This window comes from Hypanus sabinus, chromosome 3, assembly GCF_030144855.1.
Source record: "Hypanus sabinus isolate sHypSab1 chromosome 3, sHypSab1.hap1, whole genome shotgun sequence".
In the NCBI taxonomy this organism is placed as follows: domain Eukaryota; kingdom Metazoa; phylum Chordata; class Chondrichthyes; order Myliobatiformes; family Dasyatidae; genus Hypanus; species Hypanus sabinus.
The window spans coordinates 156,133,628-156,159,263 of NC_082708.1; the positions used below are offsets into that span (position 1 = coordinate 156,133,628).

General features: G+C 42.1%; 1 protein-coding gene across 6 annotated transcripts in view; it reads left to right on the forward strand.

Moving 5' to 3' along the window:
* Positions 1–25,636, forward strand: part of LOC132391796 (PDZ and LIM domain protein 5-like) — a 249,478-nt gene that overhangs the window by 83,545 nt on the left and 140,297 nt on the right. For all 6 annotated transcript variants that reach the window (XM_059965424.1, XM_059965425.1, XM_059965423.1 and 3 more), the window contains exon 3: positions 2,934–3,085. In XM_059965424.1, the coding sequence (XP_059821407.1) occupies positions 2,934–3,085 (152 nt within the window). The remainder of the gene's footprint in view (positions 1–2,933; positions 3,086–25,636) is intronic.

The following is a 25,636-nucleotide window of genomic DNA, read 5'->3' on the forward strand; positions in this document are numbered from 1 at the left end:
GCTTGTTTTTATTTGCTCCATTTTCTTGGGGTTTGCTGTTACTGGATTGCTTATTCTCAGTTTATTTAGTTACTTATTCGTCAGCTGCGGGGTTAGCATTTGACTTGGCCAGGCCAACCAACTTTGGCTGTTCTTCCTGTAACTTAAACATTTTGCTAGCAAGTTCTGTAGAGTCTTTCACTTTGTTACTGTCATACTCTCCAAATACCCATCTGCTGGTGCTTGCAGTTTATTGCTGCAAGGCTTAGGAATGTACTGGGGAGCAGGTCAGATAATTCCGTCCATTGCAGTAGAGGCCTGAGGTTGCAAGATCCACAATTTTTGCAACATAACAATCTAGGGAGGACTTTGTTTAAACCCCTGTGCTAGGTACCTAAACACATTGCTCAAATGTGTTTTGTTGAGATAAATCACTGGGATTTCTCAAAGCCCATTAATAACAGGCAGAGTGTATGCTTTTAAGTATTGGTCAAGGCCATAAAGGAACTTGGTAACACGTGTTTCTGTTGATCTCCACCATTTCCCCCACAATTTGCATTCTCCCATTCTAAAGCGAAAGGCTATAAATCTCCACATTGCTGTCAAGCAAAGGTTGCTGATTTAGTGCTAATATGTGATGTGATAAATGCCAGCAGGTGCACTGAGTGACTTAATCATCTTCATACATGAGTGGAAGCTTCCAAAACAGCTTAAGTAGATTTGCACTTGCAGGATAATAAATTGGGAAGACAGGGTCTGTGCTCTACAAAGCATAGAATTCTCCTGTGGTACTTACTCCTTAACAGTACTTGAGAATAGATATTGATTGCAACTTCCTGTCTTGGGTAACCCCTGCATAATGTGGTTTGGGAAAAGCAGATGGTACTTTCCCTCAATGTTCTGTAGTTGCCATTGAATCCTTACCTTTAAGTGTGTAACCCACAGATTCACCAAGCACTTCACAAAAGGAGTTTTAGAGTCCCACGGCACTGAAACAGGCCATTCAGCCCAGTTAGTCCCTGTTGACCAAGATGTCCATCTAAAATGGTCCCATTTGCCCGTGTTTATCACATGTTCCCCTCTACCTTTCCTATTAATGTACCTGTTGCATATTTTATTCTACCTGCCTCAACCACTTTCTGACAGTTCGTTCCATATATGCAACAACCTCTGCGTGAAGGAGTTAACTCTTCAGGTGATTTAAAAAAAACTCTTTTCCCTCTTGCCGTAAGCTTTTGCACCCCCCCCCCCCCCTCCCAGTTATAGACTCCCTGGCCCTGGGAAAAAGACTAACCATTTAGTTATCTGTGCCCTTCCTGACTTTATGCATCTCTATCATTAGGACATATTACATGATAGGAAAATGAAGGGTGTTAAGTCCTAGCCTGTGAAACCTTTCCCTACAACACTCTACTTGAGGGCTAGTAAATACTCTCATAAATCTTCCCTAAGCTCTTTTGAAATCTCCTAGCGCACGGTGACCAAAACTAGACAAAACATTCTAAGCACAGACTCAACAATGTCTTTACAACTGAACATAACATCCCAGCTTTCTGTACTTGGTGCCCTGATTTATGGTCAATGCACCTAAAGCTTTCTGACCACCCTGTCTGTCGATGATGCTAGTTTGAGCAAACTAGGTACTTGTGCTCCTTGGTCCTTTTGTTCTGCAAAACTCCTGTGGGCCCTGTTGTTCACTGTGAAGGCCCCATCCGTGTTTGACTTCCTGAAATGCATACCTTGCACATATCGGAATGAAACTCCATTTGCCAATCCTCAGCACTCTTACCCAGCTGATCAAGAGCCAGCTGTAATTCCTGATAACCACCTTCACTGTCTGTGATACTGCTTTTTGTGAGTTCAAGCCTCACATCTTAGGCCATAAAACTGAACAAGTACTTCATTGTTGGATGAGAAACTCGCCATAATTTTTTGCTGCCTCCTCAGGGAACGCTATAAAGATCATCATTGTTGCCAATGTCAACTGCACAGTGCTAGGCCGGGGAACTGAAAACAGAATGTATCTGCCGATACTGGAAATCTGAAATTAAAACAGAAAGTACTGAGAAAACTCAGCAGGTCCAGCAGCCTCTGGCAAGAGAACAAGTCAATGTTTCAGCTCTGAGACCCTTCATCAGAACTGGTAAAGAGAAAAATGCTGGAAGAACTCCGTGGCTCAGGCAGCATCTGTGGAGAAGTTAACGTTTAACGTTACAGGCCAACACGAGGAAATCTGCAGATGCTGGAAATTCAAACAACACACACAAAATGCTGGTGGAACAGCTAACGAAGGGTCTCGGCCCGAAACGTTGACAGTGCTTCTCCTTATAGATGCTGCCTGGCCTGCTGTGTTCCACCAGCATTTTGTGTGTGTTGTTAACATTTCAGGCCAGTGACTGCTCATTGGGACTGAATCAAAGCATTGATGTGCTTCCCTTTCCTCAGATAACTGCTAGAAGGGCTGAGTTATTCCACCATTTGTCTTTTAGCTTCAATACCAGTGAAGGTGGAGTGGTGTTGAGTAGAGCAATTGAAATTTCTCTGATTTAAGTGAAATAAGTAAAGGCAGTTAAGGTCCATTGTGTAATGTGTTGCCAATGTTGTGTAGTCTGTATAATACTGTATAGTTTACTTACACAGACCCACCTAACGGACTAGGACTCAAATGAATGCAAACTGTTGCCAGGTGAAACGTTAAGTGCTGGATCAGGTCCTTTTACTCACAGTGTCTGTGACAAGCAGAATGCTTAATCAACCTAAGTTCTGCCATTGCATGGTCATTATCCCTCTTATTTCCTGCATATTCATGCCTGTCTTACAGCCCTTCACTATTCCCAGTTGCTACTTTAGCTCACTATATTGTGTGCACATTTTTTTTGGGTACTGATCGTGATAAACTTCGAATTCATTTCATTTGTGGCTGACTTCCTTCCCATTTTTTCTCTTTTCTGCAGCTGTCGGAAGGCGGGAAAGCTGCGCAGGCCAGTATTGAGGTTGGAGATGTGGTTCTGTCCATTGATGGGGTCAGCACGGAGGGAATGGCTCATCTGGCAGCGCAGAACATGATCAAGGCTTGCACTGGATCTCTGAAACTCAGTCTTCAGAGGTGAGTGTCTGCCATCCACGTCTCTGGCACCCAAGTACTCTCATTGCTTGTGTTGTGAATCGAAAGAGCAATGTTTTGTTTAGAAATTGGCTTGTGAAATTGGGAGGGTCATCATCTTTAATAATGGTCACACCAGTGCATGAGTAATGAAGAGGCACCGGATGCCTCAAGGTCATTGATTCCTCAATAAAGCTCTGTTTAGTTGACACTAAAACTCTTCATTTAGCTGTGAAGTTGGGCTCTAGGGTGTGGGAGATATTCTTTGTACAAATAAGCAAGTTAGCACCAGAGATGAATTAAATTAAATACAGAGAAATTGGTTGGAGTACATTGGTGTTTTTAATAAATGGTTCACTTTCTACTTTCTCACGATTAAGTACGTAAAACTATTTCTGATACATTATTTATTCCAGCAGAGGCCATTTACAAAACTGTTTCACTGAACTGAGTGTGAGGTTTATTGATATGATTGTTATCCGCTGGAGTTTCAAGGTCTACTGCTGCCCTGTAAATTGTTGGAATAGTGGACAGTGTAGAGGGGATGAATGGCCTCATTCCACCTCTATTGGGAACAAAACCTGGGAATCGTTTCCTATCAATTTGAGTGTTGTGCAGATGAGGGGGTGCGTTGAGAAGAGACCTAGTAGTATTTTTTCTGGCTAGTTGAAGCAGTTAGCTCTGCCGAAGACCACAGGGGAGTGAGATCAGCAGTAGGCCATTCAACCTATTAAACCTGACCCTGCCATTCAATATAATCTCGGCTAATCCATCCCAGGTCTCATCTTCTCTGTCAGTTCCCGCAGTCCTCAAATGCATGATAATTGAAAAATTTATCTACCTCCTAGTCCTCTAGCCTTCATGGACCTCGGGTAGAAATTTCCTTAGTTCTTCCAGCATTGTGTATTCACGTTTCCCTTGTGAAGCATGGGTTTACTCGGGGAAATTTGCATAGTCTTCTTCCCTTAACTCTTTACTGAAAAGATGACCGGATGCCTACTTCACACAGAATCTTGTCTCCCACAGTAGCTGGTGTGAGCGGCAAAGCCAAATCCTTCTCCCTGACGCTAGATATGGGTTAAGTTAGGGTGAGGCAGAGGAGGGTTTGGGTAGTTCGAGTCTGAGTGGAGAGTTGTTAGAATTGTAATGGCCAATTCAAATGAAAACGCACTGTTTGTTATTCTAGCAGTTGTGGGAGTGATGATAAAAAGCAAATCAGATTCCAAGTGTTGAGAGTTCATTGTAATTTGTATGTTTTAGGTATTAAGATGGAATGCATACTTTTGACATCTTGAACCCTGTAAGGCAAACAGCTCCTCTGTTTTAAAGCACTGATCTGCATGTCCAAATTCTGTTCTGAAAGTAACTTGATCATCGGTAACTGAAGATGCAGCCCAAGCTAAACTGGATACACGTCCTTTAAAATTCTTAACGGGGCCTGATTTTCATTCTTGAGCAAGGCTTATAAATTGTACTTAGGTTGTTTGTAATATAAATGCTTTAAATTTAATCTGGATAATTGTAAAATCCTGTGTATTGTCTAAAATAGCTGCACAGTTGGTGAGATACAAAATTGAGGAAGATGTCATTGATCAGGAGATCAAAACCTACTGGCTCTCAGAATCATGTAGTATCAGTCATGGGTGTGAGAGTTGCAAGACAGGTGTGGTTTTTATTGGAATTGTAGTGAGATACAAGCAGAAGTTTTTCACTCTGCTATCCAAACAGGTCATTGCATATATAAGTACTTACAGGTAGTAAGACAGAAACTGAATACAGTGTTCCAGTTTGAGGAGGTAAAAGTGCAAGAGTCATGACAAGATCGACAGGGAGATCAGTAGCTCATCTTTCAGATTATGTGCGTTGTTATTGTTACTAACACTGTATCTTATAGAGAAAACACTGTTACTCCATTTCAACTAGATTATGATCCAGATGAAAACTCACTCTAATTCCTTTTGCATTTTAGCTTGTTTGCTTTTGAGTGAGTGATCACTGCTTTGCAAATAACAAGGCAGATTCTCTCTTTAACAATGGGTGTAAAATCAACTTTCCCTTTTGGCTTGAAGTTGTTTTCTTCAATCTGCCACCACTTCATTAAATTGGTTCACATTATTTTCATTATGAAATTGGTAGGGTTAGTAACAGTGAAGTTATTTATTCAGTCTTAATAACATCTATCATAATTACTGAAGTCCAAAATTCAATGTAGATTTATTACCAACATACATACGTCACCGTTTACAACCCTAAGTTTCATTTTCTTTTCGGCATTCACAGTAAATACAATGAAACCCAATAGAATCAATGAAAGGCTGCCCCCAACAAGACAAATACCAATGTACAATAGACTGGTCAAATACAAAAAGAGAAAAGAAACAATAATAAGTAAGCAATAAATATCAAGAACATGAGATGAAGAATTCTTGAAATTGAGTCCATAGGTTGTGGGAGCAATTCAGTGATGGAGTGAGTGAAGTTGTCCTCTCTAGTTCAAATATTCTTAATGATTACAATACTTATGAGACATTTAGACAGGTGCACAAACGGGCAGGGAATCGAGAGCCTGCAGGCAGGTGAGATTAGTTTAGATTTTGCACAGTGGTTCGCACAGCCATCTTGGACAGAAGAGCTGATCTCTGTGCTGCACTCTTTTGTGTTCTGTGAACTCTGGAGCAGTGAACCTGGACTCTGGAGAAGTTACAAGCAAGATGCATGTTGTGCCGCCAGCCAGCCGCTGCTGGAAGGGTGGCGTAGAGTCACAGCCTCACAGCATCCGAGGCTCCTGTTCAATCCTGGGAACTGGGTGGATGCCACTCAGCCTCTCAAGCATGTCATATCTTTCAGAGAGATCATGTAACTTACTCTGTGTGCTTCGCACATACTATCTGCTATGTTTTCTGTTGAGATGATCATATCTGAACTTGAGAATTGACCTAGTATCAGAAGTAGGTTTCTACAATCCTACCAAAGTGGTAATAGGTTTATTATTTATATATGTTTTTATACACACACAGACACACACCTTCCGGCCATCCTCCTTTCCCTCCCCCACCTTTTTATTCAGGTGTCTTCCCCCTTCCTTTCCAGTCCTGAAGAAGGGTTTTGGCCCTTAACATAGACTGTTCATTCATTTCTATAGATGCTGCCTAACCTGCTGAGTTCAGCCAGCATTTTGTGTGCTACAGTGAAGTGTTTGTTTTGCATGTCATCTAGATACCATACACAAGTATATCTAGGTAGCAAAAATACAATGCACAGTAGTTTTACAGTTACAGAGAGTGCAGTGTGGGTCGACAAAGTGCAAGGGCAACATTGAGGTAGATTGTGAGATCAAGACCTGACGACGGGTCTCGGCCTGAAACGTCGACCGTGCTTCTCCCTATAGATGCTGCCTGGCCTGCTGTGTTCCACCAGCATTTTGTCTGTGTTGTTGTTTGAATTTCCAGCATCTGCAGATTTCCTCGTGTTTGTGAGATCAAGAGTTCATCTTGTGGGAGATTCATTCAGGAGTCTGATACTGGGATAGAAGCGGACCATACATTCGAGCTTGTATCTCCTGCCTGATTGAAGAGGAGAGAAGAGAGAATAAAGTGAGGGGAGTGGTTTGGAGTCGATTACTTTCACTGCTTTCCTGAGGCAGTAGGAAGTGGAGGGGAGGCTGGTATTTGTGATTGACTCACAAGTCTGCAATTTCTGCTGGGCTTGGGCAGAGTAGTTGTCATACTAAGTTGTGATGAATCTAGGTAGGAGGCGTCTTTGAAAATTGGTAAGAGTCATAATTGTGACGTAGTTCTCTGACAACAAAGGTTAATAGATTCATTATCCGAAGTGTACAGATATTAGTTGTTTGTTTCCAATGTTCTGGGTCTTGTTTCTACTCCACTCAAACCTACGTTCCCGAAAGTTGAGCAGTTTTGACCAGAGGAAGGTGTTTTCCCCAGTTTACCTCAATGAGTTGGGCACAAGTTTAAGATGAGGGAGAGTGGAAGGGTTATGTATAAAATTATACAGTAATTGGGCCCCAATCAGCCCAAATGGCCAGTGCCAACCAAGATGTCACATCCAAGCTAGTCCCATTTGCCAGCATTTACCTATAACCTTCTACACCTTTCCAATCCATGTACTTGTCCAACTGTCTTTTATAAGTTGGTATTGTATCATTCTCGGCTGCTTTGGTGGCTCATTCAAAATGGATACCACCCTTACAATGTTTATAAATAAATACGCAAGTAAGTAAATGAAGTTGCTCCTTCAGTTCTTATTAAATCTCCTCCTTCCTGCCTTAAACCATTCCCTGTAATTTTTGATTCCCTGGGGGAGGTGGGGGTGAAGACTATATGCATTCACTAAACTCCGCCCCTCATGATTTTATACACCTCTTAGTCTCCTGCGTTTCAAGGGATAAAGTCCTAGCCTATTCAGTCTCTCCTTATAACTCAGTCCCCCACATGTATATCTTTTCTGCATATTTTCCAATGCAATAGCATCTTTCTATAGCAGAGCATCTGAATACTCCTGTGCCTCCTCAACGGTGTCTTGTCAATGTGTGCTCTGTTTGTCACTGTCCAGGGATGAGGTGGCGTTTGAAGTTCTTAAATGTATTAGAGCCACTTTCAACACTGGGTTAAGACTTAAAAAAAATTAAAGCGACTTGTCGTTAGAGAAAGGGCAGGGGACTGGGCCTTAGCAAAGCAAACTATTCGGTGCATGAGATTAGTATAGAAGCATCTTGTTTCCCTGCAGTGAAATTCCTTGCTTTGAATTATTTATGGCAGGGAGGTCTCCCTCTGCATGCCTTTCCCCAGCTGACACTAAGTAGCCCAGTAAATAAACTGCTGATTATATACAACCAGTGACCAAAGTTTAAAGGTGGAGGGGAAGTAGAGGGCTTGCCTTCTCACGTGACCTGGGCACTCTGAACATTTGCATTCATTTTTTTTTGTTGGGGAAGGTTCCCAATTCAGACAGGTAAATGAGGCTTGTGGGGAACATGTACTGCAGTCTTGAAGAACGGCTACCTCTTGACCTTTTGAATAGCATTGGTGCTGATATTCTGCCTGCTTATAAATAGAAAGCAAGTTTGAAGTTCTGTAGCCTGGTAACAGAAGATAATGTTGTCTTGCTCCAGGCTGCTTGCAAGGCTGTTGACAAATATTGAAATTGCAAGTGCCTGTAACAGTACAGCATATTTTTGCAGATGCTTGCAATTTCAATATTTGCCAGTTTAATTTTTCCATGAGAACGGATCCTTTCGATGTTTTCTCATCAATAAATCGAGGCTTTTTCAAAATAATCAGTACTCTTGTTCTCTGCTTATAGCTGCATGCTGATCAGTAGCTTCTGCTACTGCTACCTTCAGAAAACGTTGGTCCTATTCCGAAACAGATTGGTTTGCTATATGTACTTCCCTACTTCACGGTCTTATAGAACACTACAGCCCCTTTGGCCCATCTGCTCCATACTGAAACATTAATCTGCTGCATCACCTGGACCAAAGCCTTCCCATCCATGTACCTGACCAATCTTCTCTTAAATGATGGAATCAAACCCACATCCACCACTTATGCTGGCATATTATTTCACACCCTCCCCACCATTTGAGTGAAGAAGTTCCCGCTCATGTTCCATTTAAATATGTCACCTTTCATCCTTAACCCATGACCTCTAGTTATATTCTCACCCACCCCCATTGAAAAGAGCCTGCTTGCATTTACCCTCTCTATATTCCTCCTAATTTTGTATACCTCTATTAAATCTCCCCTCAGTCTTCTGTGCATTCTTCCAGATGGAAATTTTTCTGGTTGCTATGGCACCGAACTGTGGTCTCCAATGAGGTTGTGGCTCGGACTTGGTTCATTTTTAATTCCTAAGTATGACTTTAAGGACAGTACGAGGAATTAGGGGTCTAGTTAGGGTTTAGGGACAGCAATGTGGGGACTTGTAGGTTGCCTGGAATGGAGGCTTCCACCATACACTTGAAGGCCAGCGATGTGGATGAAAGACGAAGGACATCCATGGTCTGATGTCAGGACAGCAGACCGCTGAGGATGAGGACTAATGAAACCAACCCCCCCCCCCCCCCCCCGCCCCCATTTCAGCAAGTTGCCAGCAAGTTCCGAGATTGGATTTCCATGCGGGGAGGAGGTATGTGCAACAGGAACCTCTCTGGGCACATGAATCAGTGAGACCCGAGTTCTAGTGTTTGGGGTCCTGTCATCAAAGATGGATGCAGACAACACATTTTACCGTTGTTCATGTGATAAATGAATATCATATGTACCAACATGCAGTGAAATTCCTTACTCAAGTGAAGCTCACAGAGCAACAGTGTGTATGACAACCACAATCACAAGTGCAAAGCGGCAGAATGGTGCAAACATTGAAGTGTAATCTGAAGTAGTGCAAGAAGAAGTATAAAGTGACAATGACAACAACACTGTCCTGAATGATTTTGTGTGACGGAGATGAGAAGTGTTGGACTATGAACCTGCTTCACTGATTGATATTGCAGTTGATCCTGTGTGTTTGATCCTCAAACATCCTTGGATTGTGTTGGTTATTAATGCAAATAACACATTTTCCTATAGGTTTTGATGTACATGCGATAAGTAAATGAATTTGAAACTGATTACTCAGTCTCAAGAGTACTCAGCAACTGGGCGTCCATAGTAATCTGAAGACTTGCAACCTACTGAGGAAAGAATGTTTTTCTTGTACTAAATGTGCACACCTTATCCTGAGATTGTGCCTCTCTGGATGAAGTAAATTTATTCCAATGATAATGGCTTTCAAACGCTAAAGTGAGAATAAAGGAACAACCAAGAGAAGCGGAGTTAAGTGACCAGGAACTTAGCAGCTCCCGGAAGGGCTTGTGAAAGATGTGTGATTAGACTTCCGAACCGGTCTCTTCTTTCATTACCCCCTCCTCCCCGGTCTTCTTTATCTGGCATTCCTTTTGACAAAAGTCTTATTTCATCCAGCGTATTATTTATTTTTGATGTGTGGACTTGATGTTCTCAGTGCCATTCTGAATGTTACTCTGCTTTGTCATTTTCTTCGAGGACACTTTCTAAACCTCCTTGAGGGTTCTGTTGAGGGATTCAAAGTACATCTATTATCAAAGTATGTATACACATTTACAATCTTGAGATTCATCTCCTATTGAACTTACTGAACTAAAAAATAAATTCTGAGATATTGACAATGATTTAGACCGGGGGTCGGCAACCCGCGGCTCCGGAGCCACATGTGGCTCTTTTACGTCTGTGCTGCGGCTCCCTGTTGCTTTGGGAAATAATTGGTTGTGGCGACCCTTTTCCTGGCACATCCGAACCGACTCACAATAAGATAGCCTACGGGGGTTTGCGAGCACAGAGCTTTGGAGCCTCTGCGCCATGGGGGGGGGGGGGCAGGTTGAGGGAGGCTTAAAAGTGAGGCTGAAGATTTCGAATAAAGTTTTTTTCCTTCGACTGCAGTTACCGACTCCGTGTCGTAATTTTAGCGCTGCGTGTAGCACACCGCTACATGGTCAGTATTTAATTAATATGTATTTTATGTTAGTTTGTTAGTTTTTGAAATGTAAAACTAAATTTGAAGATTATGGTGATCTTGTACAATCTAAATAAGACGTTGTGGCGACCCATTTCCTGACACATCCGAACCGGCTCACAATTAGCCAGCGTTCAGGCTAAGGGAGATAGCCTACGGGGGTTTGTGAGTACGTGTCTTTTGCAGCATCCGCGCCCATGGGGGGCGGGTTGAGGGAGGCTTAAAAGCAAGGCTGTTTAGTTCGAATAAAGCTATCTTTGACTGCAGTTTACTGACTGCGTGTAGCAACCGCTACAACGTGTTTTTATCGCTGGCTGTCCAGAGGGGAGGTGCTGAAACGCTTTGTCGCGCGTCTGGAAGAAGTGAAAACTTTCCTGGGCAGCAAAGGGCTCAACTTTCCTGAGCTGGAACAGCCAGAGTGGCTGGAAAAGCTACACTTCATGGTAGACATGACAGCGCACCTGAACACGCTGAACACAGCTCTTCAACGGGGTAAGGACGTACAGCCCTGCACATGTTGGAGGATGTTTTGCATTCGAGCGCAAGTTGACGTTGCTTGCCAGAGATTTACAGAAAGGCACATTGTCTCACTTCCCCAATTTGAGAGAGTTCAAACAATGTCACGACATGATAAATTCGGAGTATTTACATTCTGCAATCATCGCAATGCAAACATCGTTTGGGAAACGCTTCTGTGAGTTCAGAGAGGAAAAAAACACATTATCCTTCCCGGTCACTCCCCTAAGCATCGATCCATCCCTACTGAATACGACTGCATTGTCAGGTGTGAGTCAACCTGAAGAAGTATGATAAATATTTTAATTGCGTATTATTTTACGTATATTCATATGTTTTCATTGTTCAGTGAAATAGTCCTTTTATTTTTCAGGTTGACAGCTGGCTGACGTTATTTTTGGTTTGCTGCTGGCGGCAAATTTAAGTTTGGCGTTTTTCATAAATACAAGAAGGACTCAAATAGACGTTGAGTATTTTACTTAAAAGTAACCTTCAACCCAACATCTTTTTTTCGGAGTTCAAAATGTTTTTGTTGCATGCAGAAATGTAATTTCGTTTTCTCTGCAGGAGTTCATCAATTTCATAAATGCAACACATTATAGTTTATTTATACATAGCATAAAGGCAAAACAAAACGTTGTATGCAGTGTTATTTCATTTTAAATGTCAAACGGGTTTTGCGGCTCCCAGTGTTTTCTTTTCTGTGGGAAACGGGTCCAAGTGGCTCTTTCAGTGGTAAAGGTTGCTGACCCTTGATTTAGACTGATAGTACCTCCTACTTTAGAAGGCTAAGGAATCCTTGATAACCCTCACCAGTTTTTCCAGGAACACAATAGAAAACATCCTGGTCAGGTGCACTGCAGGCTGTATGACAATGGTTCTGCCCAGGAACGTAAGAAGTTGCAGAAAGTTCTGTATGCAGTCCAGTGACCCCCTATTGGCTGTCTACACTTCCTGCTGCCTTGTGACCGTAGCTAACGTATTCAAGAACCTCTCCCATTTCAGTCATTCTTTATTCTTTTATCCCCTCTCCCCATCCGCTTTCCATAGTGTAGAAGATACCAAAGATTGAGAACACATTCCATCAGGCTAAAGAATAGTATCTACCCTGCTGTGTCAATTTCTTGAGTGGACCTCTCTCATGTACTAAAGAAGAGCTCTGATCTCTCGATCTACCTCGTGATGCCCCTTGTACTTTGTTTGCCTGTGCTGTACATTCAGTGTGACTGTAGAACTGTATTTTGCATTATTTTGTTTTAATTTGGATTGCCTCAGTTTAATTATGTATGGAAGGATCACTCTGGGTGGCTTGCAAACAAACACCTTCACTCTATCTCAGTGCATATATAAATAATAAACTAATCACTAATGTGTCTAGTGTGTGTAGGCCTCCGTTAGTCTCGATAGACCATGGATTTGCGCCTTGGAAAGTTTCCAGGACGCAAGCCTGGGCAGGTTTTTTATGGAAGACTGGCAGTTGCCCAAGCTGCAAGTCTCCCCTCTCCACACCACCAATGTTGTCCAAGGGAAGGGCATTAGTAATTACTAATAACCAATGTGCTGAAAAGTCTTTTAAGATGGATAGATCTGAATTGTTCAGATGACTTCAATGAATAGAACACTAAGCCATTGGTTGAAGAATGGTGATTTTGCTTTTTCTCATAGAATGTTGGACAATGTTTTAATTGGAACGTTCTCGGTTTTCATTTTGAGAAGCAAATGTACCAAGAACTAGCACAGACAAATAAATCAGTTTTTTTCCTGACTGAGGAAGGGAATTCTTTTCCCTCCAGAATAAACATCCCAGCACAGTATGATTTCTGTGCCTTGCTTTGAAATGCAAAGTGAGAATTTTTTGTATTTCAAAAATAGTCTTTATTCATAAGAAAAAATTATACAAAGGAAGAAACTGTGCAAAAACTTTGCATTCATTGTCGTTATTTTCAGTGGTGAGTCTTCCTGGGGGGATGATACACCTAATTATTTGAGGGGCTTCCCCACTGAATTCTGCCCCTCCTTGTGTGGTAGAGGTAGGAGCCGAGGCTGAAGTCCTTCGCCACAGAGCCTTGGGATTGACGGAACTGAGCTTCAGTGTGTCCCTCAGCGTGTAATCCCGTGGTCTGGAATGTGTCAGTTGGCAGCATTCCCTTACAGATATGTTGTTGTGCTGGAAGACCAACAAGTTTCAGGCAGACCAAAGGGCAGTGTTCACAGAGCTGATGACCTTCCATCAGCACCTGGTGTGTGTCCACGGGAACAGCCCTTGATCCTCGAGTCCTTTGATATGCAGCTGCTGGGGATGAACTGAGGACATGAAACCTTGCATCATTCTCAACACTTCTTAGTAAGTGACCGTCTCTTCCCTGCTGCAGCTGTCCTGAGGACATTGAATGGTTTGGAAGGTGGTGGAGGTGGGGGGATGGGGGAGAAGGAATAAGTCTTTACTTCTGGAACAGGAAGGCTCTGATCCTCTCACCACCAGCCAAGCAAAGTCTTGTTGATTAGATTTGCTGATGAGAAATTCTGGCAGATGATTTGGATCGTTTGCTCAGGAAGCGAATTCGTAGTACTCATAGGTTTCTGTCCCACTGTGTCTGCAGTATGATCTGCGCTGACCACTGCCTGGTGGACTTGTAATTATAGGTGTCCCTTTGGAAGTTCTGCCCCGCAAAGGACAGGTAATGCGGCAACATCCAGCTAACAGGGACGAAGTGCAGTAATGGGGAAAGGCCTATCTACTGCAACACCCTGGACAGGTAGGGCTATAGCACGTAGTAACATCTGGTGCCCACGTACCAAGTATCCACACACTGCGTGATATGGCCACATCATTAGAACAGAATGACATAGGATCGGATGGGATGAGTTAAGAAATGGCAAGGGTAAAAGGACCCTATTGGCAGTTGTATACAGGACTCCAAACAGCAGCTGGGATGTAGATTACAAATTACAGCAGGAGATAGAAAAGGTATGTCAGAAAGGCAATGTCATGGTAATCATTGGGGATTTTAACATGAAAGTGGATTGGGAAAGCTGGGCTAATACTGGACCTCAAGAGAGAAATTGTAGAATGTCTAAGGGATGGCTTTTTAGAACAGCTTATTGTTGAGCCCAGTAGGGGATCGGCTGTACTGGACTGGGTGTTGTGCAATGATCCGGATGTGATAAGAGAGCGTAAGGTTAAGGAACCCTTGGGGAACAGTGATCACAATATGATGAAGTCCACTTTGAAATTTGAGAGGGAGGAACTAAATTCCAGTGAGTTGGTACTTCAGTGGAATAAAACAAATTACAATGGCATGACAGGGGAACTGGCCAAAGTTGACTGGAAAGGGACACTAGCGGCAAGGACATCAGAGTAGCAATGTCTGGAGTTTCTGAGAAAAATGAGGGAAGTGCAATACAGATATATTCCAAATAAGAAATTTTCGAACGGAAGAAGGACGCTACCGTGGATGACAAGTGAAGTCAGAGCCAAAGTAAAAGCAAAAGAGAGGGCATACAAGGAAGCCAAAGCTAGTGGGAAGATAGATGATTGGAGAGGGTTTAGAGAAGAATCATGAGAATGATTCTAGGAATGAAAGGGTTACTGTATGAGGAACGTCTGGCAGCTCTTGGGCTGTATTCCCTGGAGTTCAGGAGAATGAGGGGGGATCTCATAGAAACGTTCCAAATGTTAAAAGGCCTAAACAGATTAGATATGGCTAAGTTATTTCCCTAGGTAGGGGAATTTAGGACAAGAGGGCACAACTTCAGGATTGAAGGGTGTCGACTTAGAACAGAGATGTGAAGAAATTACTTTAGTCAGAGGGTGGTAAATCTGTGGAATTTGTTGCCACAAATGGCTGTGGAGGCCAAATCATTGGGTCCATTTAAGACAGAGATAGGTTGATTCTTGATTAACAAGGGCATCAAAGGGTGTTGGGATGACTGGAAGAACTGGATCAGCCTATGATTGAATGGCAGAATGGATTTGATGGGCTGAATGGCCTGCTTCTGCTCCTATATCCTAGGGTCTTATAAAGGTGATCATCAGGATGCCTACAGCATTGGCCACACTTTTGCCCCCATTCGCTGGGACTCGTGCAACTTGATCCATAGGGCTTGCTGCACCTTGGATCCTAGATAACCTGAAAGGCATCCTGGGTGATTACCAAGGCAGAAGAGTGGGAAACAGGCCATGCCTGCATCAAATACCCTGAGAGCAGATCACACCTGATGACCAAGTTCTTCCCAGTTATTGGCGGAGAACACCATTTCCATCAATCTACTTTTGTTTTGCCTTCCCAACCTTCTCCAGCCAGTTCTTGTTATGCAACTCAATCCCCAGTAACTCCGGCTAGTCAGATCTGGCGGTGAAGGAGGCAGTGGATAGGTTAGGGCCAGTTGCTGAAGAGCATGGTGCAGCTCTTCCTGTGGTTGACTCTGGCCCCTGGTGCCAGGGCAGATTGCTCAAGTTTAAGTTTATTGTCATTCAGCCGTACACATGTATACTGCCAAATGCATAACACAGTACGTATACCTCTCACACAACACATAAAGTAATATTACCACAAATAATTATTAAATAAAGTGCACATGTGATACAAATTTTTAAAAAAAGTAAACAATGTAACTTTACTGGCGCTTCATACATAATGAGACCTCGGTGGTGGCAGGGTGTTCAGTCATCTTATGGCCTGGTGGAAGAAGCTGTGCCCATCTCCCATCCTACTATTTCTTGTTCTAATGCTAAAGTACCTCCTGCCCAGTGGTAGGGGATCAAAGAGATTATTGGACAGATTGGAGGGATCACTGACACTGCTAAGGACCCTGCATGCACAGTGCTCCAGATAAATATTTGTAATGGGTGGAAGAGAGACCTTGATCAACCTCTCAGTGATCCTTCAGTCCCCTTTGTGGTCAGGTGCCTTGCAAATTCCATACCTGATGGTGATTAGCTGATCAGTATACTCTCAGTGCTGCTGCTATAAAAATTGGATGCTGTGATTGATGTACAGGGAGATTTGACTTGTGTGTTTCCATTGCTTGGTGTTTCACCCCTCTTATGCCCTTATCCTTCCTCATGGATTCAGCAAAGATTGTATGCAGTACACAAACAAGACGGGGTGGGTACCTGATTCAGAACTTGATCTGCCTCCCACCCAATGACTTGGACTGCACTACTGATATCTGTAGAGCATTGGATTCCAATTTCTAATAAAGACCATCAGACTTAAGAGCAGAATTAGGCCATTCAGCCCATTGATTCTGCTGTGCCATTTTATCATGGCATATTTATTATCTCCTTCAACCCTATTTTCTTCTTCCCATAACCCTTGAAATCCTTTTTAATCAAGAACCTATCAACATCTGGTTTAAATATGGCCAATGACTTAGCCTCAACATGGCATGGAATTCAACAGATTCACCACCCTCTGGCTAAAGCAGTTCCTCCTCATCTCTGTTCTAAAGGAATGTATTCTGAGGCTGTGGCTCTGATCCTGGACCCCTCCACTGTAGGAAACATAGTCTTCCCATTCAGTCTATTTAGAGCTTTCACTATTTGATAGTTTTCAATGAGATTCTCCTCTCTCCCCCCCCCCCCCCCCATTCTTCTAAACACCAGCTAGAACAGGCCAGATCCATCTAAAGCTTCTCATACATTAACCCTTTCATTCCTGGGATCATTCTCATAAACCTTCTGAACCCTCTCCAATGCCAGCACATTCTTTTTTATATAAAGGGCCCAAAACCCCTCTCGGCATAATACCCCCCCCCACCCCCCAACCTGTTTTGGGGAGCATACCCATTATGTACATGTAATATCTGGTCCAGGCTGGCCAGGCAGGCATCCACTCCTTTCTCCTGTATATAGGTGATGTTATCCCTGAGCAGTGCCTGGCACTTATAGATTTTCCTGCCTGCCACATTGCGGGTTGGGTGCTGCTGGATTACCTGTCACAGAGCAGATTTGAACTGACTGGCAACGGCCTTGAAAAGGATCTTGTATCTACTTGGCAGTGAAATTGGCCTCCAATTTCTGATTCTCCTTCTAGATGAGGGTATTGATGCCCTTCCTCATGGAATCTTGAACTGATTTGGTGTCAAATATTGGGCTCATTGGGGATTTGTACTTTTAAAGAATTAAAATACTGTAAGTCTCGTGTTTTTAAAAAAAAATGGGAATTGTGATCAAAATAAAATAGTCTCCCTTATTTTTATCATTAGTTGGTCGGATTAATGCTATTAAAATGGTGATTTTACCGAAATTTTTATATTTATTCCAAGCTTTACCAATTTTTATTCCTAAATCTTTTTTTGATAATATTGATTCAAAGATTTCCTCATTTGTTTGGCAAAATAAAAATCCTAGGTTAAGCAAAAGGCAATTACAAAAGTCTAAAAAAGATGGTGGTCTAGCTTTACCTAACTTTAGATTTTATTATTGGGCGAATAATATTCGTAACCTAATGTACTGGAAACTAGATTTGGATTCACCTGTGTGCCCACAGTGGGTAAATTTGGAATGTAGTGAGGTTAAGGGATATTCTATATTTTCCGTTCTTGGTTCTTTTCTTCCTATTGATTTAGCCAAATTCAATAAACAGATATCTAACCCTGTTGTTAAACATACACTACGAATTTGGTTTCAATTTCGCAAATTCTTTAATCTGAAAAACTTTGCTCTGGACAGCCCTATTTTATGTAATTTTTTTTTCAAACCTTCATTGACAGATCAAGCTTTTAGTATATGGAAAAGGAAAGGTATAAAATGTTTTCGTGATCTTTTTTTTGAAGGTACTTTGATGTCTTTTGATCAACTATCCAACAAATTTGAATTACCTAAATCTAATTTTTTTAGATACTTACAAATTAGAAATTTCTTACATAAAATTCTTCCATCTTTTCCTAATTCAACTCCATCGGATTTTTCAGATTTGATTTTTACTTTTAATCCTTGTCAGAAGGGATTAGTAGCTTTTATTTATAACATGATTATGAAGATACAGCCAGAAATATCGGATAGAATTAGACAAGAATGGGAAAAAGAACTTCGATGTAATATATCAACAGATAAATGGGAAAAAATTTTACAAATGGTTAATTCCTCCTCTATTTGTGCTAAACATGCTTTAATACAATTTAAAATTGTACATAGAGCTTATATGTCTAAAGATAAACTTGCCCGATTTTATTCGCATATTAATCCTCAATGTGACAGATGTCACTTAGAAGTGGCTTCATTGACTCACATGTTTTGGACATGTCCCACTTTACATAACTATTGGAAGGACATTTTTGATGTCATTTCCTCAGTATGGAATATCGATTTACAACCCCATTTTATTACTGCAATTTTCGGTATACCAAATGAAGATGGCAATCAGCTTTCCCCTTCAATCAGACGAATGATTGCTTTTGTAACATTAATTGCCAGAAGGTCTATATTACAAAACTGGAAAGAAGTAAATCCTCCTACTACATTTCAGTGGTTCTCCCAAACTATTTCTTATCTGAGTTTGGAAAAAATCAGAAGCACTATCTTTGATTCTTCAATTAAATTTGAAGAAACCTGGGGACCATTTATTCGACACTTTCATATGAATTAATTTGGCTTATTTCAGATCCTTTTCTCTACTTATACTTGTTCAGGTATGGAGTTCTGGAGTTCTTTTCTTGACACCTTTATATATTTATAAAGTGCTATTATTGCCCATGTTAGTTTTAGTTTAGTATTTTTTTTCATTATATATTTTTTCTCATATATAATTTCAATTTTTTTTTCTTTTTTCGACGATTATTTTTGTTTTTCATATATATTTATATAGACTTGATTGATTTATGTACCTTTTGTTGATGGATGTTTTAATAGGATATTATTATCCTATTACTAATGTAATCTCAAGTTTATTGAATCTGTAATCTATTCATTATTTTGTGTTGTTTTTTTTATATATGAAATTTAATAAAAAGATTGAAAAAGAAAGAAAGAAAAGAAAATAAAATAACTTGTGGAGCAGTAACTTTGCTCTTTCAGCTGCAGATTATTTTAATAAATCAGTAGTGTGGCTTCAGAGCTGTGTATCAGACATGGCTATAATTAGCACTGGGGCCCCATGGGGGACTGTATTGGCTCTCTTCCTGTATACCCTATATACCTTGGACTTTAGATACGACACTGAGTCAAGTCATCTGCAGAAATTCTCTGATGCCTCAGGGTCTAGAAAGGGAGGGTGGGAGAATGAATACAGGGCTCTGGTGGCGGACTTTGTTAAATGACGCAAGCTGAATCATCTGCAGCTCAACATCAGCTAGACGAAAGGAGATGGTGATGGACTTCAGTAAGCTTGCATTGCTCCCTGTTACTATTGAGGGTGAGGATGTTGATTGATGGTGAGGACCTACAAGAACCCGGGGCGCACCTTAATGACAGACTTGAGTGAAGTACCAACACAGAGGCTGTACAAGAAGGGCCAGAGTCACCTGTGCTTCTTGAGGAGACAGTTTCTTCAGAGAATGCAGGCTTCTCCATCACATGCTCTACCAGTCTGCTGTTGTCAGTACAGTCTTCTGTGCAGAGGTGTGCTAGAGAAATGGCATCAAACAGGTGATGCCAATAGGATCAATAAACTGATTAGAAAGGCTGGCTCTGTTATGGGAATCAAACTGGACACACTGGAGGCTGTGGTAGAACAAAGGACCCTACAGAAGATCCTGGTAATTCTGGACGATGTCTCTCACCCTTTGCATGCCATGGCCAAACAGGGTCTAGTAATATACTAAGATAACCGTGCTGCTCCAAAGTGTGCTATTTGAGGTAATTCTTGCCCTCAGCCATTAAGCCCTATAATGAGTCAGCTGGGGAAGTAATGACCCCCCCCCCCCACTCCTGTTAGACTGCTTGTGGTAACTTATTTTTTTTATAATTGATACTTTTCTTTAATATTTATATCTGAGCTGTAATGCTACTGTGACACAGTAATTTCCTTTGGGATCAATGAAGTAACTATCTATCGTTATAGTTTACTACATGAACAACAATACAAATTAAATACTTCCCACCCTCAACGACTTCATTCAGCCACTTAAATGAACTTAAAAGTTTTTAAACATTAATTCTTAAGCATACAAGACTGGTTTATTGCATTTTCTTACAAATCATTTCACTGTTTATTTGCCTGTGCTGTTTACAGTGACGTTCGATAGACTAAGGTTTCGGTAGTTGGTTGTGGGTAAGGTTGGGAATAGTCATCAGCTCCATTGTCGGCATTGTCTTGGTTTAGAATAGCTCAGGGTTGTGGAATCAAGAACTGGAGGCCATAGGTTTAAGTTGAGAAGGGAGAAATTTAATAGAAATCTGAGGAGCAATTTGTTCTCCTGAGAGGAGTATTTATATGGAACAAATTGCTAGAAGAAGTGGTAGAGACGGATACATTAATAACATGTTTTAAAAGACATTTGGATGGGTACATTGATGGGAAAGGTTTAGAGCAGGGTTTTCCAACCTGGGGTCCACGGACCCCCCTTGCTTTAAAAGTTTAGGTCCATGGTGTAAAAAAGAGGTTGGGAATCCCTGGTTTAGAGGGATTTGGGACAGACGCAGACAAAATGATTGGCGTCATGGTCGGCTGAGATGAGCTGGACTGAAGGTACTGTTTTTGTGCTGTGCTTTTCTGTGACTCTACATTGCAATGAAGAGCAGGGGATGAATGAACTGCACCGTAGTTCAAAGAATTAATACTTAGTATTTACTGTTTTACAGCGTGGAATATTACTTTGAAATCACTCACCACACCAAGCTTATCCATTTGCTTACGGTGATTAAACAGTTGGCGTGTTGGTGTCATGCTTCTGATAGTCAGGAAAGGACTACTGAAGGCCGGCAATATTAGGAACTGAAGATTGGTCAAAAGAGGTAGCCCTTTGTGGTCCAGGCCTGATTTGAATAGAAGGCAAAAAAGAGTACAGCACACGAGCACGTGTCCTCCACACCAGTGCGTACAGCACACGAGCGTGTGTCCTCCACATCAGTGTGTACAGCACACGAGCGTGTCCTCCACATCAGTGTGTACAGCACACGAGCGTGTCCTCCACACCATTGCACTTACATAGTGTCTTAATTGTCCTCTCAAAGCCCAGGAGTTTAAAGAGCATCCTTACACAGGAGTTAAAGGTCAAGAACTTTAGGAAAGTAATTCCCAGAATTCTGCTCTGAGGTCACCTGCAATTAAAATCAGTTAAATTAGTGCATGGAACAGGCCAGAATTTAGGAGGGTCTCGAAGGCTGATAAGTCTATCTGAAGTTGCAGAGGTAGGAAGGGACAAGACTGGGGAGGGATTGAAATCTAGGATGTGAATATAGGAATCAAGGTGTAGTTAATGTCACTGTCATGCCAGATGTTGGTACCTGGGCTTCATCACATATTGATCCTGTCGGTGTGTCAGTTCTAACATTACTTGCACATTGGGAGAGTTAAAACTATACTTGTAAAGGATATAAAATTTGTTGTCCCTAATGCAAATTACACAGCTGTATCAATACAAGAGGCAATGGAGAAAGTCAGCAGGCCAGGCAGCATGTATGAAGGGAAGTGGACAGTCCACGTTCAGATTTAGAACTTGCATCTGGACTGGGAGGTCACTAGCATACAAAATGGTGGAGGGAAGTTGTGACAGGTGATTGGTGGATCATAGTGAGGGAAATATTAAGCAGATGAGGGCTAGAATGATGTCAGAAGCTGGGAGGTACAAAGTAAATATATTTTCAAAGTATGTGTATGTCACCATATGCTACCCTGAGATTAATTTTCCTACCCTGAGGCATTTACAGTAGAACATAGAAATACAATAGAATCAATGAAAAAACTGTACACAGACTGACCATTTAATATGCAAAAGAAGATAGACTGAGCAAATATAATAAATAATACTCAGAGCATGAATTGTAGAGCCCTTGAAAGTCCATAAGTTGTGGGATCAGTTCAGAGTTCTGACAAATGAAGTTAACCGCAGTGGTTCAGGAGACTGATGGTTGAAAACTAAGTTGTGTGAGATAGGGTGCGGATAATATAACATGATAGGAGAGGATGGTATAAAGAGAGGGAGGTGGGGAGCGAAACCAGAGGGAGGTGTGGATGGGGGAGGGGGCACGTGAGCTGTGGGCGCTAGTTGGATGAAGAGGAGAGAAAAACGAAAATCAAAAAAGAAAGCATTGTCCCAAATGCCAATAGTTAATAGTGAGGTGCATAATTATAGATTGTTTGGAGCACATTGGGATCAAGGTCTGGTGTGAGATGGAGGGACTTGCTGTTGATCTGAAACACACTCCTGAAACAAATTGCTGACTGTTTATTTCCACCATTCCACCACCCCTCCCCCATTTCCAGAGGAAAAAGTACCATAGGGATTTGCAAATTAGTGACCCATAAAACTACTTGGAATGCATTGTCTTTTTCTGTCTAATGGAAAACTAATGTGCTTTTCTTCTTCCATAAGTAGAATTTCTGTAGAATTTGCTTAAGGAAAGAAAACTTTGGCAAAAGTGAAATCTGTTTAACCCAGACCAGATGCAAGAACAAAACAAGGGAGATGTGCTCAGACTGAGGAAGGCAGCATGCTTTTATAAATGGTGTAGAGCATAAATGATTTAAAAGTGTGATAGTTTAAAAAAATGTATTTATTGATGCAGATACATTGATGTATTAACACTGAGTGGAAGTCAGATATTTACATGCAATGTATCATTTCAAACATAGTCATCTTCCAATTTTTGAACCTTTTCTGTACAAGGCTTGCAAAATTTGCAAATTGCCCTTGAAACAGGGAGTGGTGGAGCCCACAAGCACAAGGATAAGGGTGAGGTGAATATACGACGTCTACTTAATGTGGAGCTGCGGAACTCACCTGACCGAGGGCTGGGAGGAATGCTGAGGCGTTGAGCCAGCGGAGGGTGGCTGGTATTGTGTTCACACTGGTTTAGAGTATATATGTTCATGTGAGGTATACGCACTTGTTAGTATACATACCCTTGAGGATACACGCTCGTAGTTTAGAGTATATATGTTCATGTGAGGTATACGCACTTGTTAGTATACATACCCTTGAGGATACACGCTCGTAGTTTAGAGTATATATGTTCATGTGAGGTATACGCACTTGTGAGTATATATACCCTTGAGGATACACGCTCGTGTGCTGTACGCACCGGTGTGGAGGACACGTTCGTGTGGTGTACGCACCGGTGTGGAGGACACGTTCGTGTGGTGTACGCACCGGTGTGGAGGACACACGCTAGTGTGCTGTACGCACTGATGTGGAGGACACGCGCTCGTGTGCTGTACGCACTGGTGTGGAGGACACGCGCTTGTGTGCTGTACGCACTGGTGTGGAGGACACGCGCTCGTGTGGTGTACGCACTGGTGTGGAAGACACGCGCTCGTGTGCTGTACGCAACGGTGTGGAGGACACACGCTCGTGTGCTGTACGCACTGGTGTGGAGGACACGTGCTCGTGTGCTGTACGCACGGGTTTGGAGGACACGCGCTCGTGTGCTGTACGCACCGGTGTGGAGGACACGCGCTCGTGTGGTGTACGCACTGGTGAGGAGCTGCTAGAATAAATAACTTGGTTCCGTTGTACAGTCTGTGAAACAGATGTAGAGTGACAATGGATATATATCATGTCTTTGATTACGGTATTGCTGTGTTACTGGAAAAAACCATTGAAATTCCATTTTATATCATTCAGCATAATACTTTTTGTATGTCTCTTTTTCTTTTTTCTTTCTCCTCTGACAATGCCTCTGACAGTTTCTCTCTATCCTTCTCTCTCTGACTCTCTCTTTCTCTACACTCCCTTACTTAGTGTCTCTTTCTGTCTCACTCTAACTTGCTCTCTCTGACACTCACACACTTTCTCCTCCCTGACTTTTTCTCTCTCTCCCTCTCTTTCTGATTCTGTCTCTCTCAATCTCTGACTCTGCCTCTCTATCTCCCACTCTGACTGTCTGTGTCTCCAACCCCACCCACCATATCTCTACCCAGCCGCCTTGTTCCCACAACCTATCTCTTTTTCTCTTTCCCAAAAATTATCAAAATGCTATATTGTGAGGTACTTTTTAAGCTGATTGTTTACAGCAACCTCAGTGCTAACAAGAAGACTGAAGAATTTGTGTTCATTTTCAAGCTCTTGCTGAAGCTCTGTGGGCAGGATCTCTGCTGTATGTAGTTAACCAAGAACCCTTTGGCCACAGTCACATTGAAAACGTATAAAGCTTCATTTGTTCACCGATCAGTGGTGTGAGGTGAACTTGTATGCATTTCTCTATCTCCTCTGTGTTTTAATGAGGGTTGTGCTTTATCTTCATTGATTTGCATCAGAGTGATCATAGAGTCAGTGATACAGCACAGAAACCAGTCACTCAGCTCAAGTCATCCTTGCTGACAAAGGTACCCGTCTAAACTTGCCACTTTTTGCCCGTATGTCTTTTCATCCTTTCCAATGCATGTCCTAATCCACATGGCTTTTCAATGTTACTCTGGTGGCTCATTTCATATACATGAAGTTGCGTCTTAGACCCCTATAAAACTTTCCCCCTCCCATTTAAACGTAAACCCAAGAACAAAGAGTTGACTGTTTTCTAAATTGAGCGGAAATGCGAGGAAAAAACTGAGGCGCAAGGGGACTTGGGAGTGCTTATGCAGGATTCCCTTATGGTTAATTTGCAGGCTTGAGTGTGGTGAGGTGGGCAAATGCAATGTCGGCATTCATTGACTAAAATATACAAGTAAGATTTAACGTTGAGACCACACAGTACGGGTGAGGCCTCACTTGGAGTATTGTGAGCAGTTTTGGACCCCTTATCTTGGAAAGGATGTGCTGACACTGGAGAGGGTTTGAAGGAGGTTCACGAGAATGATCCCAGGTTTGAATGGTTTGTCATGTGAAGAGCGTTTGCTGGCTCTGGGCCTGTACTCACTGGAATCCAGAAGAATGAGGGGTGACATTGAAACCTGTGGAATGGCAAAAGGCCTTGATAGAGGGGATGTGGAGAGGATGCTTCCTATGGTGGGAGAGTCTAAGACCAGAGGACCCAGCCTCAGAATAGAGGGGCGCCCTTCTAGAATGGAGATGAGGGTGAATTTCCTTAGCCAGAGAGCGGTGAATCTGTGGAATTCTTTGCCACAGGCAGCTGTGGAAGCCAAGCCTTTATGTATATTTAGGGCAGAGGTTGATAGATTTTGGATTGTTCAGGACATGAAGGGATACGGGGAGAAGGTAGGAGATTGGCACTGAGGAATAATGGATCAGCCATGGTGTGAGTAGATGATGTTCCTATGAATTCAATGCTTTCTAGTTGAGCCCCAACCCTGGGGAAAAATAAGTTATGGGCATTCACCCTATTTATGCCTCTCATGATTTTTATAGCTCTATAAGGTCACTGGGACTCTTGTCCAATTACGTGTACTCTCTCAGCATCCCCACCCCCTTCATTATGTTACCCTG